The sequence below is a fragment of the Mustela nivalis genome (genome assembly GCF_964662115.1).
Source record: "Mustela nivalis genome assembly, chromosome: 4".
In the NCBI taxonomy this organism is placed as follows: domain Eukaryota; kingdom Metazoa; phylum Chordata; class Mammalia; order Carnivora; family Mustelidae; genus Mustela; species Mustela nivalis.
This window is the reverse complement of record NC_139023.1, coordinates 12,486,200-12,505,746: the sequence shown is the minus strand read 5'-3', so window position 1 is coordinate 12,505,746 and position 19,547 is coordinate 12,486,200. Positions and strand designations below refer to the sequence as shown.

The window sequence follows — 19,547 nt, the reverse complement described above, 5'->3', positions numbered from 1 at the left end:
ATATTAGTAGAATTCAAAATCTTTTGTTGGTCCTCATTTAAAAATAGTATAGATTTTTAGTTTATGCCATATTTAGGTTTTAAATTACTGCAATTTAACTAGTTCTACAGCTTTGCCTCATTAAAATGATCCCTGAGTGTAGTTGGATATACTTTTAAGTGGTGGTGTTTGTCGTAATTATAAAACTGTTTTGGTCCAGTGATACTTTGTTGAAAACCATGTGAATTTGAGTTATCTCACCTTTTCTTTTTTTCTTTCCTTTACTTTTCTCTCTTTCTTTCTTTCTTTCTTTCTTTCTTTCTTTCTTTCTTTCTTTCTTTCCTTCTTTCTTTCTTTCTTTTGGAAGGAGAAACAATGGATTGGCAACAATCTAATCCCACTGACTTCTAGAACTGCAGTGTTCCTGGCTAGTGACATCTCTGTAACTCAGATGAGAGTAGTGGGGTGAAGATGAGACTAGCCAAGGCCTATTTCATTTTCATGACTTCATGAGGGGATGCCTTAGACATGTCCCCTCTCTTTCAAACAAACATATTAACAAAGTGACATATATATTCAGTTGAAAGGGTAGATTCCCATTAAGGTATTTTTGTTCTTGTTGAATTATGAATTTCACTGAGAATTCTTAAACTGCAAAAATTTTGGTCCAATCTTGGACCAAATCTTGCTCTATCATTAAAAACTAATGCTTTAGTTCTCATGGCACCCCAATTCCATCAAGATTCTACAGGGATTATGTGCTGTATTATGTTTACTGTCCGCTTAATGAATTTGACCTGTCTTTTAAAGCAATGCATCAAACAAATTGTAGTTTTTGTGTTTGTTTGTTTGTTTTAAATATGTGAGTATTACTGTAACATTTACAACACAGGAAGCAAAACCAAGTTTGTTTTTTTTTATGCACAATATTTTTGCAAAATTCACAAGGCAATGCTATTGATAAATAAAAACTTCAACACCATAAAAAAAAGGCCCTTTTTACAGTCTAAATATATATGCACCATCATCTGTACTGGTAACAGTTTACAATGATACACTTAGCATTTTTTAGCAGGCTTTAAACATTCTTTGACTTTTCAATTTATTATTCAACTGGAAAGCCTCACAACAATGCCATGAGGTAGATCATTTAATGTCCCATTTGGTAGGTGGAAAACATGAGGTAAAAGAAACTTGTGCAAGGACACGCAGTTCATATGGGGCAGAACCAAAACATAGATAACATCACTCAACATGTCAGATATCAAACGAAAAATAGGACATATAAATCATGTTTTAAGAATGTACTTTTCCAAAAATAAATCTACTTTTTCATTTTTCAGATTACTTATGGCCTTCTGTTTTTATTTATGTTTAAATGTTATTGAATTGAATTGAGCATTGAATTATTTAAATCAGTGTACAGTTTCACAGGTATTTAGCAAAAAAGCTATCAGCCTTATGAAATGTAAATATAGTTACACAAAAGCACATATTCATTGTTATAGAACTTACATGGCAGAAATTTATTTTGTAGACAGATTTTTTTTTTCTGTTTCTACCAAAGACTGTATTTACTTACCTTTTATATAAAAAGATCTGTCTTCAATCAGACACATCTTAAATTTGCTAAATATTGTCCAGAATGCTTTGGATATTTTTCTGCATATAAAAGGAAGTGTAAACATTTGTTTTTTTTTTTCTGATTTTTCTATTGATATTTAGTTAATAGTAGTCATCAATTCAGAAATTTGGTGACATTTTCTTTTTAAAAGGAAAGTGTACATGGATGACATTTTTTATTATATCTTAATTAAGGCATAAATAACAACTAGGAAATTTTTAAGGTTGTATTTATCTTATTTGCATATATTGCTGCTAAATTCACATACATAGAAATTAACAAAACTTTGTCATTAAAAAAACAGAAAGGTTAGATTTTTTCTCTGATAAATCGGAACAAATCTAGCACTTGAGATCTCACATCTGCACCCTGAAGATGAATACTGCTATATGTCTCTAGTCACAGCCCTAGTGACAGATGACCACGCAGCTGCAACTCACAGTCCCAAGTATATTGAGATATCAAAAATGATTCTGAAAATCTAGTAGATAATTTAAGGGTTTTTTTTTTTTAAACAGTGTAATTTAAGCATTCTGAAACTACATGATTCTAAGGAAGGGACAGTTTTTAAAAAGTATATTGTTTTATGGAGTCGAAGGTACATTAATAATAATTCATAATAGCTAGTCCATATTGAGATACTGTGTGCAGACACTGTTCCAAGTGCTTTACTTTCATGAATGCATTCAATCCTCATAACAACCATATGAGGTAGGTACTATTTTTATTCCTATTTTAGAGATGAGAGTGCTAATGCACAGAGTTGTTAAGAAACCTGTGCAAGGGGGTTCCTGGGTGGCTCAGTGGGTTAAGCCTCTATCTTCAGCTCAAGTCATGGTCTCAGGGTCTTGGGATCGAGTCGCACATCCAGGCTCTCTGCTCAGCAGGGAGCATACTTCCCCCTTTCTCTCTGCCTACCTCTCTACCTACTTGTGATCTCTCTCTCTCTCTCGGTCAAATAAATAAATAAAATCTTAAAAAAAAAAAAAAGACACCTGTGCAAGGACACACAGTTCATATGGGGCAGAGCCAATATTTAAGTTTGGGCAGCCTGGTTCCAAAGCCTGTGCTCTCTACCACTAGACTCTGAGCTATATTTAAGCCCCAACGTCATTCACTCATTTGACAAATTAAATTAATTTATCTTAAAGCTCACAGAGGCTTTCCTTTCTTCCATATACAGGAAACATCCATGCTGTGCTTAATATATATGAGGTGCTGTCCTAAGTGCTTATATAAATCAATTCTCCTGACATGATAGATATCTGACCTGTCAGAGAGCTAAAGACCTAAGAGGTACCAGTTATCATCTGCTGATGTAGATATTTCTAAATAAATAATTGGATAGCTCATTCCACCAAAAATCTGAGGAGTGTTTTTCCTGCTGTTAATCTTTTGAAAACAACTCTGCTAGCCTATGTCCCGTCTTTTTATCTTTCTCATACACGTGGAAGAATGCTCCCAAGTTTCTTTTTTTTCCTCCTTTCTGGTCTAACTTCAATTGATGTATGAATGGCAAGATGCTATTAAAGAATAAATCAGAAATGTTTCTTAACAATACAACATGCTTCCTGAAGCTAGTTTTTGCATATATAACAATATTAACAGTAAGTTCAGATATACTCAAATATGTTTTAAGTGGCAACTCTTCTTGTTAATGATAATCCTTTGTATTATTATTCACAAACCCAGGCTGGAGTTCAAGTTACATTGCAAATCCGTCTTTCTCCATTCTAGCCATTGAATGTCCAGCTATCAGTCCCAGAATGTTGAAACTCTGAATTCTCAGGGAGTGATATTTTGCAACAAGAGTTACAGGTGCTCCAGGTACAGTGGGTTTTTGGCAGCAGCTCCTCATATCCTGTGAAAAGTGATGTTCTTTGTCTTCCATCGGGGGAAACCATTTGTAAATACTGATCGTATTAATAAGTATCACAGTTTCTCTTGTGAGTGAGGAGTTGCTCTTATTGCTGTTTGCTGTGTCTTCCTCCCTCAGGGCAGAGAAAGAGTTCAGTCACTTGTATGCAAACACCACCTTGTGATACTAGATTGGTCTGAGTCAGAGGATTTCTTGACATCCAGAAAAACCACTGATCCAAACAACATGGTTATAAATAATATACAATATGCAGGCGTTTCAGCTTCATGGGCCATGGATAGAGTTCATGGACAGTTCACACTAGATTCCAGTCTTGGAGGCAATCCATTCTCGATACTGAGTCACTCTGGTGTAAACCCCAGGTTTTTTGGGAAGAGCACATGATTGTCCCCAACTTACTATACCAACTAAGTACCAGATGTCATGATTATCATAAACCAGTGGTCCACCAGAATCACCCTTGAAAAAAAAAAACAAAAATATATTTAAAATTATTAACTCTAATTTAATTTAGGAGGAAGGTCATTACAATCCTCTCTCTTCCACAGGAGGGAAAAAAAAGGATATTAGTACATGGTATAGGCATCCAGATTAGAGATAGGTTATATAATGTTTCTCAGAATTGAGATGCAATTTTGTCCTAAACATTAAAGTGCATTGTTTCCCAGAAAGGCTAAACCCCATTCACATGGAATTTTTACGTTACTTCTGGTTTAACATTCTTAGATTTTGATTAGACACTTCATGCATGGTTTAGTAAGTACGTATATAAAATATTAAATATAAAGTTAACATTTCCAAGAATAGGTGGAAAGTTTTGATGATCTCTGAATATTGACAGGTAGACTCTATATTATAGATTGATTCTCGGTCCCCTTTAATGCCCCTAATTCTAATTTATGCTTGCTTGCTTAATTTTATATAAGCCCCTTTAAATCTGTTTGGCACAAGGACAATTATGTAAATAAACAGATACATATGTAGAGGTTGAAAGAGTGGTCTTAGTAGTTGAACCGTCAAGTTTCAGGACTAGCTCTATTAATTATGGACTAAGTGACTTAGGATAAGATACTTAGCTTCTCTGTGCCCCTTCTATCTCATTCATTTGTTCTTTTATCAACTATCTATTGAGTTCCAATTATGTGTCCCAGGCATTTTGAAGGGCATTCAGGATTCAATGATGACTGAAAGTGAATGGTCCCTATACTCATAAACTTGAAGTTTTGGTTATAAAAACATTAAACAAGCCCATAAATAAATGCAAAGTGACAGCTATGATAAATGCTAAGGAAATATACACAGGGGAATGTGACTGGTCAGGGAGGTCAAGAAAGTTTTTCTTGATGAGATGTAATTGAGTTGCTATCTAAATGAGTTAACCATGAAAAGGAAGGTGGTGATATAACATGTTCTAGGCAGAGCAAACAACACTACAAATGCTCTGTAGTATGGAGGAGCCTGGTATATGCAAAAGTCTGGGGAATAAAAAGGGGGACTGAAGAGAAGACAGCAAAGGGGCAAGTGGTGTGTGATGAAGCCGGAGAACTCAGGAGACTAGGTCTTGAGGAACCCTGTGGATCTTTCTTAAAAGTTATATTTTCTATCTTAAGAAAGAAAGTAAGTCACTGAAGTGTTTTAAGGATTTTGACATGATCAGATTAGCACCTTATTAGAAATCATCCTGACTTTCATTTGACTAATGCAGTCAAGGAGCATGCATAAGCATGAATATAAGGAAATTAGCTAGATGTCTAATTCCTTTAAGGGAGTGGTAAGGAAAAAGTAGGGAAAGGGAAGCAAGAGATGACAGAGATATTTAAGGAGGTAAAATCCTTGGGATTAGGTAATCAATTGGGTAAGGGGTAGGGAAAGAAAGCTAGAGGGCTCTCTGGGGCTGAACAGAGTTAAAGGAGATGTTGTTCCTAGAGACAAAGAAAGAAAATCAGGTGGGGAGGCAGAAAAGCAAAATCAGGTATACCATTCTGAATTTGAGATACCTTTGAAATATCCAAGGGGAGTTGCCAAGTAGGAGTTGAATATGTAAGTCTGGAGATCAAAGGGGAGGTTGGGACTAAAAGTATAAATTTGTGAATCATCTGTCAAAGGATGGCATTTGAAGCGAAGGAAGAAAATTAGATCTTTTAGAGAGAAAGTATAGCATAAAAAGAGGAGCAGGGACAGAATAGATCAAAATTTAATGGCTAGGTTTAAGAGAATGAACTTTAAAGCAGAGATTCAAAATGAAAATCATTACAAGCCAAGGAGGACAAGAAAGAGGGAGAGGTAATCATTATTAAACGGTGCTAAGAGGTGTGTGTGTGGGGGGGGAAGAATAGGACCAAATTAACAAGACAGTAAACAACAAGTACTGGAGAGGGTGCAGAGGAAGGGGAACCCTCTTCCACTGTTGGTGGGAATGCAACTTGGTGCAGCCACTTTGGAAAATAGTGTGGAGATTCCTTAAGAAATTAAAAATAGAGCTATCCTATGACCCTGCAATTGCACTATTGGGTATTTACCCCAACGATACAGATGTAATGAAAAGAAGGGTTCCCTGTACCCCAATTTCATAGCAGCAATGGCCACAGTCGCCAAACTGTGGAAAGAACCAAGATGACCTTCAATGGACGAAAGGATAAAGAAGATATGGTCCATATATACAATGGAGTATGATGCCTCCATCAGAAAGGATGAATACCCAACTTTTATATCAACATGGATGGGACTGGAAGAGATTAGGCTGAGTGAAATAAGTCAAGCAAAGAGAGTCAAGTATTGTATGGTTTTACTTACTTGTGGAGCATAAGGAATAACATGGAGAACATGGGGAGATGGAGAGGAAAAGTGAGTTGGGGAAATCGGAGGGAGAGACAAAGCATGAGAGACTGTGGACTCTGAGAAACAAACGGAGGCTTTTGAAGGGGAGGGGGGTGGGGTATGGGTGAGCCTGGTGGTGGATATTATGGAGGGCACGTATTGCATGGAGCACTGAGTGTGGTGCATAAACAATGGATTTTGGAATACTGAAAAGAAATAAAATGAAATGGAAAAAATACATTTATTGGAGGTCATGGGGGGGTCAGTGGAAACCTCAGGAAGAGCTATTTTGATGAACTGATAGGGCAGAAGCCATATTGGGATGGTTTAAAGGGAGGTGAGAAAATTGAGATAATGGGTATGGACAATATTTCAATATTTCAATATTTCAGAGTAAAGAGATACGATGTGGTGCTGATTGGAGGCATTATGGGTCAAGAAAAAGTTGTTGTTGTTTTTTCCCACCTCACTTAAGAGAGATGAATAGAAAAGGATCTAGCTACAAGACAAATGTTGACTATGAAAAGAGAGAAAATAATGTTAATGTAAACTTCCCCAAAAGGCCAAGAAGAACCTGAGCAGAGAAGGGATCAGCCTTAGAAAAGAAGTTACTTTTCTGTTGTGACCTAAGCTGAAGGTGGATGAAACGGGTTCAAATGAAGGTAAGTCTGCCTGCTTGGTGCTAGGAAGATGAGGAAATTCTCTGCTTATGACTTACATTTTTCTTTGAAAACTGGAAAACAGAATCATCAGTTGAGAACAAAAAGGTAAAAAGAACCCACAGAAATTAGGGAAAATGGAAAATGTTGGGAACATTCAGAGAGAGGCAGGTTTGAAAAAAACAAACAAAAATAGTAGGGTTGTCACTTTTATTGTCTAGAACCTACTAGAGTAGAACCAGTGTGTTCTGTTGTATTTTTTCCAGGAGCATTTGACTTCATAGGCAGAGAGAAAGAGAGATTAGATAATTAAGTTCTTCCAGCTTTGGGACTTTGTTAGACAGAAGCACTGAAAAGAGAGATCACCAAGAGAACTTGAAATATTAGCAGAAGTGTTCAGAAAATGATTAATAGTGAAATCTAAGTTGGACAAATTGACAGTGGAAGAAAGGATTAATGGAACATGATCAGGCAGAGAAGCAATGGTCTGTAGGTCCTTATGCAGTTGAAGATAAGTGATATTTTATTCAGCCAACAAATTTTTGTGCTAGGCACTGTGTTAGCTCTTGGTAATACAGTAGTAAATCAAAGAGACACCCCCTCAAAATCTGTGCCTTCGTGGAGTTTATATTCTAGTTTAGCAGGAGAAACAATCAACCATCTAAATAAAATATATTGTATATTGGATGGTATGAAGACTGGTAGGTTGGGGTATAACAGAGAGTGCGGCCTAGGGAGCAGGAATAGTTTGAAATGCAAGCAGGAAGGATTGAAGATAATTGTTAAATAGGAAGATTTGGGGAATTAGTATTTTTGGAGATGCAACAATTTTGGTGACAAGACTCAAGATCTGACCCTAGAAAGTGACTGAGAAGAAGTGAAGATCAACGGGAGTTAGGAGGTCTAGTGCCTGAGAGTCCGGCATTTCTACGGGTCTGTGTCAGTACTGCAGTCTGGGGATGGACAGGACGCGCGCTTCAGGTGTCAAAGTCATTGAAGAGTGGGGGACAAAGAGAGAGACTTAGAGGCCAGGGGATAAAAACAAGGTGCAAGAGAGATGATGCCAAAGCTGAATAAAGTGGTCTTCAGAGGACAGGTTTCTCGGTCTTCTGTTTCCAATTTCGTTTTAAGAAAAAATAACAGAACAGAAAAGTAATTGTTTGAATCAGAAATAGGGAGCAATAGACTTTAATCTCCTAATTTATAAAATAGGCATAACAGTACCTCTTCAATTTCACTATAGTAAATGAAATAATATATATAATGTGATTAGCACTTGGCTTGGCCTACATAAACACTCAATACAAGAATTTTTTAATATTATGATTATTAAATAAACTGAATTCTTAGTGAAATAAGTGATTTTTTTCCTCACCTAGGGGAAATACATGCCGAATTTAGAAATAGCTAATGGAAATTTTCTTTTCCCAGCTTTGACCTTGACTTTGGACTTACTTTACATGCATCTACTTTTCCTTCCATGAATCCAGCACACAGCATTCCCGACGTGATCAAGCCATCATATACATCCTTCCTATTACACACATCAGTGCTTATGGTTTCCACCCTGGCTTGCCGAAGTTTATTTTGTGTGGGTCCTATTACACAAGCAAACATACACATACAAACAAAACATGTATTCTTTGAATATAACTGTATCTAAAACATGGAAAACACATATGTTGTATATTCTTAGGAACAAAAACACAAAAACAAAAGAATATAAACATTAATTATAATTACTTATTGCCTAATTTATGTTCTGTATGATAAATGCCTAAATGCAAGGAACTATAAACATACATACCCCAATACTATATCATATTTGTGAATCTTCAAGTTATTAGAACCCCTACAATTATATGTAATAGTGTGTGTATACACTTTTTTTCCATGAAGAGACGGTTCATTCCACTCATCTTGACCAACTGGTACCCTTTGCTATATACAGAAATCAAGGCTAAGGGAAGTACATTTGTTTTCTGAGATAGTAAAAAAGAAACCAGTGCATGAGCTGCACAGAGTTATTTGCCCCATTCTGTGCTATGTGCATTATTTGGGGGTGGCTTGAAGCTTGGGAAACAACCACTGCCCAAGATATGCCAGCAATCTGATGCCAGTACAGAGCAAACCTGGTGGTTATGGGAAGGAAGGAAGTAGCTTAGGACTCCAGAACAAAACTGCTGGTGAGCAGTCCTAAACGTGATAAGGGCAGAGAACATAAAAGGAGACTTTTAGCAATATCTCACAAAGTCCAGTTGGACATGCATGGGACATTTGGGAAACTTTACGTATAATAGAGTTTTGTCAAGTAAAGAAAAGCCAGGGGCACCTGGGTGGCTTTGTTGGTTAAGTGTCTGTCTTCAGCTCAGGTCATGATCTCAGGATCCTGGGATCTAGCCCTGCATCTGGGTCCCTGCTCAGCACGGAGTCTGTTTCTCCTTCTTCCTCTTCACCAACCCCCAGCTTGTGCTCTCTCTCTCTCTCTCAAATAAATAAATAAATAAATAAATAAATAAATAAAATATTTAAAAATAAAGAAAAGCAAAGGAAAAAAAAACCCAGATTAAGATATATTAGCATTTGTCTCTTACTTTCTTCAGGATGATCTTTGATAGAACCTTAAACATTTCTTATTTCCCACTTTAAAACATTCAGCTAATCTCTTTCTTTAGAGTGGAATGAGCTAATAACTAAAAATTTTCAGTTCTGGTCTTTCATTTATAAAACTTGTTTCTTTCACCCACCCAGGAGCTGAGACCGATGAAAATAAATATATGTTAAATTAACTAATGCAAATGAAAATTCTCAAAACATTCACAAAACACTTTTACATTTTTAATCATCAGAAATCCTCATTAAAATGAAGAAACATTTAGACAAAAGATAGAAAGAGAGAAAGAGAAGGAGAAAAAAGGAAAGAAAAGAAAGGAAAAAAAAAAAAGAAAAGAAAAGTAAAAAGAAAAAAGCTATCACTGGGTGCCTAGGTGGCTCAGCTGGTTAAGCTTCTGACTCAGGTTTCAGCTCAAGTCGTGGCCTCAGGGTTGTTAGATCGAACCCTGTGTTGCCCTCTGTGCTTAGTGTGGAATCTGCTTGAGATTCTCTCTCTCTCTTTTTCCTTCTCTCCCTCCGCTTCTGCCCCTCCTCCCACCTGCGTGCATACACTCTCTTTCCCTAAAATAAATAAATAAATAGATAGATAGATAAATAAATAAATAAATCTTTTTTAAAAGAAACTATCAGTAAGATCGTGATCTGAACTGTATGCTAATTAGGAGTTATACATCTGGGAAATGTACAATTTAGAATCATTTACTCTTCTGTAGCCCATAGTATTTTGTCCCTTCTTGTAGCACCTAAAACAGCCTGTTCTTTTCTTCTTTATTAGCTTCTGCCCTTTCTCACCGCTGCTATAATTAATTGTGAATTCAACGAAAGAGACCTGATTCCTTTTCCTTTTTTAACCCCCAGATTCCAGTTCTACTCTGGGCCATATACACTGGAGACATCAACATTATTTTTATGAAGAGTTTGAAATGGATTTCCTAGGACAGATCGTTAGAGCTCAGGACAAATTTGCACTAAGTATATTAAGTTGAACTACTCACCATCATCTACAATGGATCCGAAACCTGTGACAAAAACACTTGTTTTAGGTGGCAACTTTATAGATGAATCTGGAAGGCAAACTCTCTGGACTATATTTGAAAACTCAACTCGAGTAGTAAGCTGAGCCAAAGCAATGTCATGTTCATTTGTTTCTCTGTGGTAGTTTTCATGAACGATAATTTTCCCCAGGCTTCGCTGCACTGCAGGTGGTGTTATTGTTGTACCAAAAGTAGCAATCCATTGACTTGGGTCTTTATTTCTGCAAAAAATGAAAGGGTCGGGTTTGTGATGTCTAGGGGCATCCTTTAAAAGAGACTGAGACTGTATTTCTCCCCACTATTGGGATTATGCTCCTGAAAAATCTCTAAACTCACAGTATCCCAGTCTTTCTTCCATTCTATCTTGAATTTATTCCCATCCCCATCATACCACAGTACTGATTTCTCTTATGAAGGTCACCAGTTATCTCTACTTTATCACACTCAGTGGCTGGTTCCTGTTAGGTCTGTTGTCACACAAAGGCCACCCTGGACCTGCTGAGATGTGTACTTCAATCACTGCATCTTATATTCCTCACTAGATATTAATAAATGGACATTCTGGGTTTATTTATGTTAAGTTTATGTAAATAAATGTCTGTCATGAACTAAAATGGAAGTCACTCTCCAAAACAAGTACAAAGCTTGGAGGACTATGTTAACCCCCCAAATCAGAAAGCCTTTAATTAGTGGAACTCAAGTTCCCCCAAGGCATAATGCTAGTTATTCTGAGGACTGTAAATGTATATAAATGAATCTCTTTTTTCTTCTCTAGTGAGAGAGTGACAATCACATTAAATTCCTTAGGTCATTCTTATTACACCTCTACACATAAAGATAGGTGTAGCCACCTTGGAAAAATTTGGCTGTTACCCTTGGAAGAATGGTCAAGACTCTCCTCATATTACCAAGCACAGTTTTCTCTGAAAGGGAATGTGAACAGTGCCACTGGCCAGGGCTTTACTCAGAGCTTTTGTCTTTTGAGAATTTAAAAGAAACTTCAAGGGGGCGCCTGGGTGGCTCAATGGGTTAAGCCTCTGCCTTCAGTTCAGGTCATGGTCTCAGGGTCCTGGGATGGAGCCCTGCATCGGGTTCTCTGCTCAGCAGGGAGCTTGCTTCCCCCTCTCTCTCTGCCTGCCCCTCTGCCTACTTGTGATCTCTCTCTCTCTCTCTGTGTCAAATAAATAAGTAAAAATTTAAAAAAAAAAAAAAAAGAAACCTCAGGGAGGAAAGATGATGTGTGCTTGACCTCCTGGGGCAACATGGTGCCCCAGGTGCATGCATGTAAATTAACACAGTTGAGTTTTAAAAACTATAGCTGTGAAAGCCTAAGCATCACACTCTTATCAGGTCATATAGGACTAGTCTTCAATACAGTGGGGACAGTGGGACAGGTGATAGGTCCCTCCAGTCATCCACACACCTTTCTGGACCACACAGCCCACATGGGTTCTTAAAGGAAGAGCTCCAAGAGTGATACCCTTTATTTTTTCTTATTTTTAAAGTGACGGTGGATGTTGACAGAGGGAGGCTAGCCCTCTGTTAGAGGCCCTCTACACCTCAAAACTTAAGCCTGCATCCAACTGTATATGTTACTCAGCAGAAAAGAATGATAACAGAAGCAGCTGAATTTTCTCCTTGAGCATGTGGAAGAGTTTATCCTTGTTATGTGTATAACAGTCAGTCCTTACACTAAAATAATTTATGATATAGTAGGAAAGATAACACCAGTGTCATGACAATATAGGAAAATATGTGCTAAGAACCATGAGAGTGATACAAACCAAACTTCATAAATATTGAGAAAAGAGAGAGGGGCGCGCGTGAAGGAAGTGTAGAGCAAGCGTCACGCATTCAGAGGATAGAGCAGGACCCATTCGGAATGGAGTAGACGGGAAACTGCTCAGCTGGACTCTTCCCAAGTGCTGAGTTGGTGGCAGGCGACGACGGGGCAAGGAGGTGACAGGCGACAACAGCCCTGCCAACTTACCTGCGGAAGCAGTGAGCTGCTGTGAGCAGCCAGGTGTTACTGATGAGGCTGGCTCCGCACTGATGGCCCGCCCCTTTGAGCTGGAGGCTGACCTGCCACGGCCACTCCCCTTCCAGAGCTGTTTCCCTCCCTTGGACAATCCTTTCGGTAGAGGAGGACGCTGGCAAAGGCATATTTGAAGATGTCATCCTTATTCCACAGCCTGACACGGAAATATATGTTAGCTCGTTTTCATGAAAAAGAGGAGGAGAAGAACATATGCTGATTTGCGCTGGGTACAGATGCTTCGGCAGTCCACTGTACCTGCTGTTTTTAACCCCTTCCTAGGACTCAGCATCTGAGGTTAGTCTATAGGGGTCCACCTGATCCTGTTGAGGTTCAAAAGAAATACTAACAGGTCAAGGCCTCCAGCCCGGGAATTAGCTTCTCTATTAAGCATATATCGATGGATAAATAGATAAAACATTTATTGAACATTAAAAATATGTAGATCCTCTACTAAATGTTTTAGGTTAATTATAACAACACAAACGGAGCCTTGGAAAGAGAACTTAAATTAATAGAGGTCACCCAGCTGGTAAGTAACCTTAGAGTCAGAGGATCTACATCAAATTTGTGTGTTCTTGCCCCTGAGAGAGAGCCCAGAACTGAATGCAGGTCATGCCTCTCCCTCGACATGAATTTATACATTGCCTTTGCAAGCCTGGACTTTAAATAGTCTTAATAATGGTATTTTTGGTTTTCTAAAACTTTAAAGTGTAGTTTCTAAAAAAAATCTGATTCCCTGACAACAAACTCTGAATTTGTTAGAGTTCAATCAACCTCAATAAGACCTGAAAACATATTGATATATTTTATTAATGCGACTTTTATTTTTTTATTTGTTTAAAGATTTTGTTTATTTATGCATTTATATATTTAGTTATCTATGAGAGAGAGAGAGAGAGAGAAAGTAGTGAGGGGGTTAGTGAGGGGAAGAGCAGAGGGGAGGAAGAGGGACAAGCAGACTCTGCTGAGCCCAGAGCTTAATCTGGGGCTTCATCTTAGGACCCTGACGGAGATCACAACCTGACCCAAAATCAAGTCAGATACTTATCTGACTGAGCCATACATGCACCTTTATTTTTATCTTTTTAAAATAAGCTCGATACCTCATGTGGGGCTCAAACTCATGACCCCACATTCAATTTTAGTATATGTGCTGCCGAAGCGAGCACATGACCCCACATTCAAGAGTGGCATGCTCTACCGACTAGCCAGCTAGGAGCCCCTATTAATGGAACTTTTAATTATTTATATTTTTATTAAAAATACTAGTTTTTTCAAAAAGGAATTTTCTCAGAAACAGGTTAAAATATATGCCTGAAATCATATTTATAGATTCATCATAATTTTCTCAGAATTAAATAGCTCCAGTTTAAAGTGACCATAAAATTGAACAAATAGGATTTCTGGGTTAATATAATGTCATATTGGTAGTACCCAACTTCCTCTTAAAATAGGCATAGAAGTAACACTAATATAAATAATACCTACTAGTTTTGAGCCAGGCCCTATATGTCGTGTTACATATATTTTCTCCAATTTTCACAATAACTGTCTATGTTAGGTGTCATCCTCATATTGTAGATGAAAAATCTGAGTCTATGCTATTTTTCTAGGGCAAAAGGAGAAAATTCATGAAAACTTATGGAAAGATAAGAAAAAAAATTTACAAATTCTGGTAAAAACTGCAATATCCAAAGGCATTTGAAAGCAATTTCTTGGACTATGCAAGCTTTAACCTGGGAACCAGAATTGTGTGGGGAATCCTGGTAAGCCTGACAAAGCCTTTGGCTTCCTGCTGTTGTGATTCCTCGGCCCAGGAAATGAAGCTACACTGCACTTGTCCCTAGCCAAGCAGAAACTATAGTTTAAACCATCCCACTGTGACTCATAAACTCTTTTCTTTTTCTCTATGTAGGCAGAAACCACATTTCCTGGCACACCATCTTATCAGGACATACAGAAAAGATGAGAAGTTCTATGAAAATGCAGTTACCCCATGAACTGGTCTGAATGTGAACCCTTCACATTTATGTTAAAATCCCGATTCTTCGAGGTCATTGTATTAGCAGGTGAGGACTTTGGGAGATGCTTAACTCACCAGGGTGGAGCCCTGAATCCCACCAATGGGATTATGCCTTATTAACGAGTCCAACTGCCTTATTAAAGAGTTTCCAGAGAGAGGGGCGCCTGGCTGGCTCAGTGGGTTAAGCCTCTGCCTTTGGCTCAGGTCATGGTCTCATGGTCCTGGGATCGAGCCCCACATCGGGCTCTCTGCTCAGCGGGGAGCCTGCTTCCCCCTTTCTCTCTGCCTCTCTGCCTACTTGTGATCTCAATCTCTCCGTGTCAAATAAATAAATAAAATCTTAAAAAAAAAAAAAAAGAAGAGTTTCCAGAGAGATCCCTAGCCCCTTCTGCTCATGGCATGATGATACTTGAAATCTGTGAGCTGGAAGAGGTGCCTCACCTAGCCATGCTGGCATCCTGATCTGACTCTTTCAGCCTCCAGAACTGTTAGCAATTAATTTCTGCTATTTATAAACCACCCAGCCCATGATATTTGGTTATGGCACCAGGAATGGAATGAGATGCCCCATGAAAGCAAGTTAAACAGTGAATGGAAGAGCACTGGCATCAGTGCTATATTTGGTGGTGCAAACTGGGAGGTTGATGTAGTTTTCATAAACTCTGCATCTAAGATCAAAACTCAAGTCTGCATCCAACTGTATAGCATGGTTAGGGCCCCCCAAATCAGATGATATATAAAATCAGAAGACAGACACATCTCTGAAAGTTATTTTCTACAAAAAAATTTTAGGGCATGTGTTTGGTATCAGGCAAGTTGTGCAAGAAAAACATGATCTTAACATAATAAAAGCAGCCAAACATAAGGGGAAAAATATACAGTAATGAGAGTACATATAACATAAGGGCTATCTGTAATTAAATAAAACTCAAGAAATTATAGACACATCATAGGAGATATAAAATTCACATGGAAGAAGACAAAACATGACACTAGACAACTGAGATAAGTGGTTTTGGGGAGTACATAATGGGTAAGATCTTTCTGAATGCAGAGGAAAGTCACCTGAACTGGAACTAGAAATAATGATCAACATGGAGGGCAAAAAATGGAATTCAAATAAATCACCTGTGTTCCTGAGGAACAGCAACAAAAATAGAACAATGGGAATGGAAATCATTCATCAAATTTATAATGGAAGAACATTTTTCCAGAACAAGAAAAAATATATATACAGATTGAAAACATTCATAATATCTAGTCAAAATTCAGTGCAAAATATGATTACATCTCACTCTCTTGGCAAAAAGTTAAAGGGAAAAAGATTTCCTACATTCATCCCAGAACAAAAAAGGTAACCTATGTAAGAATAAAAAATACAATAGTTTTAGATTTCTTCTCTACAACAAAACACTAGTAGAAAATGGAATAATGTGTATAGAATTTATAGTTAAAGTTTATGACCCAATAATCTTTAAGAGGTTGAGTTAAAGGAAATGGAAGCAGGAAGGCAGAAAATACACATGCCAGATATTTCAGCAAGAATGCAAGAAAACTGAGAAATCGTAACAGAAGAAAACCCAACTAGTTACCACTATTAAAATACAACATTAGAAAGAAAGTTACAAAACTTATAGTATCAATAATATGTATTTTTTTTATTACCTCCTGCAAGTCATCAAACTTGACATTGTATCTGGGGGGCTCAGTTGACTGAGCTACTGACTCTTGATTTTGGCTCAGGTCATGATCTCAGGGTCCTAGGATCAAGCCTTGCATTGGGGTACATGCTCAGTGGGGAGTCGGCTGGAGATTCTCTCTCTCACCCTCTCTCTCTGCCTCTCTCCACTCTACTCTCTGTCTCTCTCTGTGTCGCTCTAAAATAAATGTAAAAAACTTAAAAAAAAAAACCCTTGATGTTGTATTTGGTATAAATTTTAAAATTTAAATGTTTTAAATATTAAAAATAAGCAGGAATAAAAACACCAAGTGTTTGGTTAAACAAATACATTAGGTGAGAAAAAAAAAAGGCTGTATAAATTCTGCTTCGAACTTTTCTGTGGCTTTTATTCATTATCTTTGCTATGAAACGGACAGTGAATTATGGGTTTTGGAACTTACGGCTGCTGAGAAGATTCCTCATCTTTTTACTGTCAATAGCTGGAATGAAGAAAACATTGAATTAGTTGGTAGAAGAATATGTTCCTGTTTTTGTGTGATTTTGTTCAAATGGTCACTGTAAGAAATGTTTATGATCCAAAGCATCCATATTTCAAGAGTATGATATTTTTCATAGCCAACTAATATATACATAATTCTTATTTGATTTGGTCCAAAACGTATACTTTTATCGTAAAATGTAAATAGAGCATTTTTGTTTTCTGATTTTTGCTATGAGATCTAAAAAAGAATTAGGAAATTAGGAAAGAATGCTAAAGATAAATGTCCCTGATTGCCTTCTTTGGGAGCTCCAGTGTGACTCGAGGATGCAACTTCCAATTCCCACCACTGCTTGTGCTAAGTATATTAGATGTACCAGCCAATGTGTGTCAGGCATACGCCTGATGGCCAGTGTGGAAAGGGCAGCTCCACGGAAATAAGGGCATCATAGGTCCCTCATAGCCCAATTTCCAGCCCTCGTCTACAAAGGATAGGAATTCACTCAGTGCAGGTTGGTGGCCTTCTCTTACTGAGGATTCTTCCTCAAGATGGATGTTGTAGAAGGTTGAAGCTCAGGCACCAGGAACCCACCCATACCACTTCATGTCTCCCTTCTCTGACATCTTTTTTCCCTTCAAAGTTCTCCTCTTGTTCATTTTAGTTTCCTTGTTTGTTTGTTTTGGTTTGGTGTTTTGTTTTACTCTGGAATATAATTAACACTTAAGGTAGGTACCATACTCTTCATTATTTCTAATTACTTCATGAAAGTTGTCATTAGTATGTGTGATGTTTCTATCTCAAAATGGATTTTAAGGATTTTCCTGACTTCCAACAGAGAAATTACCTTTAGATAATCTTTTTCTTAAACTCATGGATGCTTAAGGGGAAAAGACTTTCCAGTCCAAAGGGCAAGCCTTATTTCTAGGTAATAGATCAGAAATAGCTGCCCTTGAAGTACTTAATCAGAACAGTGAACACAACTGGAACACCTGTCTATGAGACTTATGCTAGTGTTTGCGGGGAGGGGTAAGGAGCCAGAAAGGCACAGTAGGTACTGTGTACTGACCTTGAGACTTAGCATTTGAAACACATTATTATGCCTTTCTGCTTGGATTCCAACTAGCTGTGAGGTAGTTTCAATTTCTTAACATTTTGACCTCATTTTCTTCTACTTTTGGGGAAAACCAAAACTTTTCTGATTTTTTTTTTGTAAGGAATAAATGAGGAAATGAATGAAACATCATTTTAAATTGGAAATAATCTAGAGAACCTCTTCATAGATCATGTCAATGGTTTGTCCTCCAGGAGTAAAACTTCATAAAGATGTTTGTTTCCCTGATACTATAGAAGATAACCCCTGGAAGTGACCTATAAAGACCTCGGGAAGTCAGAACACCTGTGCTTTAGTTTTGACCCTGGGGCTTGCTAATCCTTGAGTCTCAGCTTCTTTAAAATGGCAGAAAATAGGGGCACTTGGGTGAGTCAGTGGCTTAAAGCCTCTGCCTTCAGCTCAGGGCATGATCTCGGAGTCCTGGGATCAAGCCCCACATCGGGCTCTCTGCTCAGCGGGGAGCTTGCTTCCTCCTCTCCCTCTCTCTCTGCCTGCCTCTCTGCCTACTTGTGATCTTTGTCTGTCAAATAAATAAAATCTTTTAAAAAAGGCAGAAAATAATACTTACCTACTTATGCTTTTGAAAAGATTCAACACGGTATATTGGATAAAACTTAGAAATCTTAGCAAAAGCCCTATTCAAATATGAAAATAAATTTCTAAAATTAAAGTTTGCCTTATAGTGAGTTTTTATTTATTTTTATTCTACACTGATATATGTATATCAGTGATGAAGTCTTAAAATGTAAGACACTGACCTAAATTCTTATGAAAAACAGACAGGATTACAAAGGAACCACAAAGATAGTAAAAGGACTTACATGTGAGTGTAAAGGATGGTTTGTTTATAGTCAAAGGCAATTGTTTTGTCTTCAGACTTTGATATAAAATCCTTTCAATTTTTTTCTTGATTTGCTCAGCACTATCAGTGGACGGGTATCGAAACATGAGCACCATAAGAATTTTCACGCCGTTTTCATCTGGACTGAAGAGCAAAAAAGGAGATAAAGCCACCTCTCTAGTCATTATCTACTTTTACCTATTAAGATTCATACTGAATTTAAAAAAACAATGGATGAAATATGTGTATCTCAGATTTCTAAATTATCTCTAGAAATATGGGCTCAGTTTTATAGCTGAAAAAATTGTTCTTGCTCTTTACTTAGCTCATCGTCTGCAGGGGAGTGGGAGAGAAGGAGATGTTCATGAAATCATGCTTTATATATAGTTAAACAATTTGCTTTTCAAGACATTCTGAGCCATCATCACCAACATCATTTTACAGCAGTGATACGGGAGAGGCAATGTTCTGTGTTCATGAAACCCAGATACCTTTGCCTCCTCAACACAGAGGTAGATTTCATTTGCTGGCCTCCTTTGCAGTTTATCAAAACTCTGGTGAATTCTGGGCAATGGAATGTGCACAGAAAAGATGTACCCCACCTCTTGCCTGGCCCCTGACACCTCTTAGGACACCCTCCATGCTTTCACTCTTCCTGTATTTGCCTACCAGACGCTCAAGTTCCAGTAGGCAATTTCCATTCCACATCTCTCCCAGCACCCATGTCCCTAGTGCCACTTTTGACTCTTTGGATTTTGCCTTGGAAATG

At 37.7% G+C, this 19,547-nt stretch overlaps 1 protein-coding gene across 1 annotated transcript in view; it reads right to left on the bottom strand.

The window, feature by feature from the left end:
* Positions 1-3,677: 3,677 nt before the first annotated feature.
* The window catches only part of LOC309863877 (transmembrane protease serine 11F), a gene marked incomplete at its 5' end in the record, with an annotated part of 101,609 nt that continues 85,739 nt past the window's right edge, over positions 3,678-19,547 (bottom strand). Inside the window, 6 exons of the mRNA XM_082729139.1 lie at positions 3,678-3,941; positions 8,414-8,556; positions 10,567-10,826; positions 12,596-12,797; positions 16,788-16,826; positions 18,759-18,922. Of these exons, the coding sequence (XP_082585265.1) occupies positions 3,783-3,941; positions 8,414-8,556; positions 10,567-10,826; positions 12,596-12,797; positions 16,788-16,826; positions 18,759-18,922 (967 nt within the window). The 3' untranslated portion in view covers positions 3,678-3,782. The remainder of the gene's footprint in view (positions 3,942-8,413; positions 8,557-10,566; positions 10,827-12,595; positions 12,798-16,787; positions 16,827-18,758; positions 18,923-19,547) is intronic.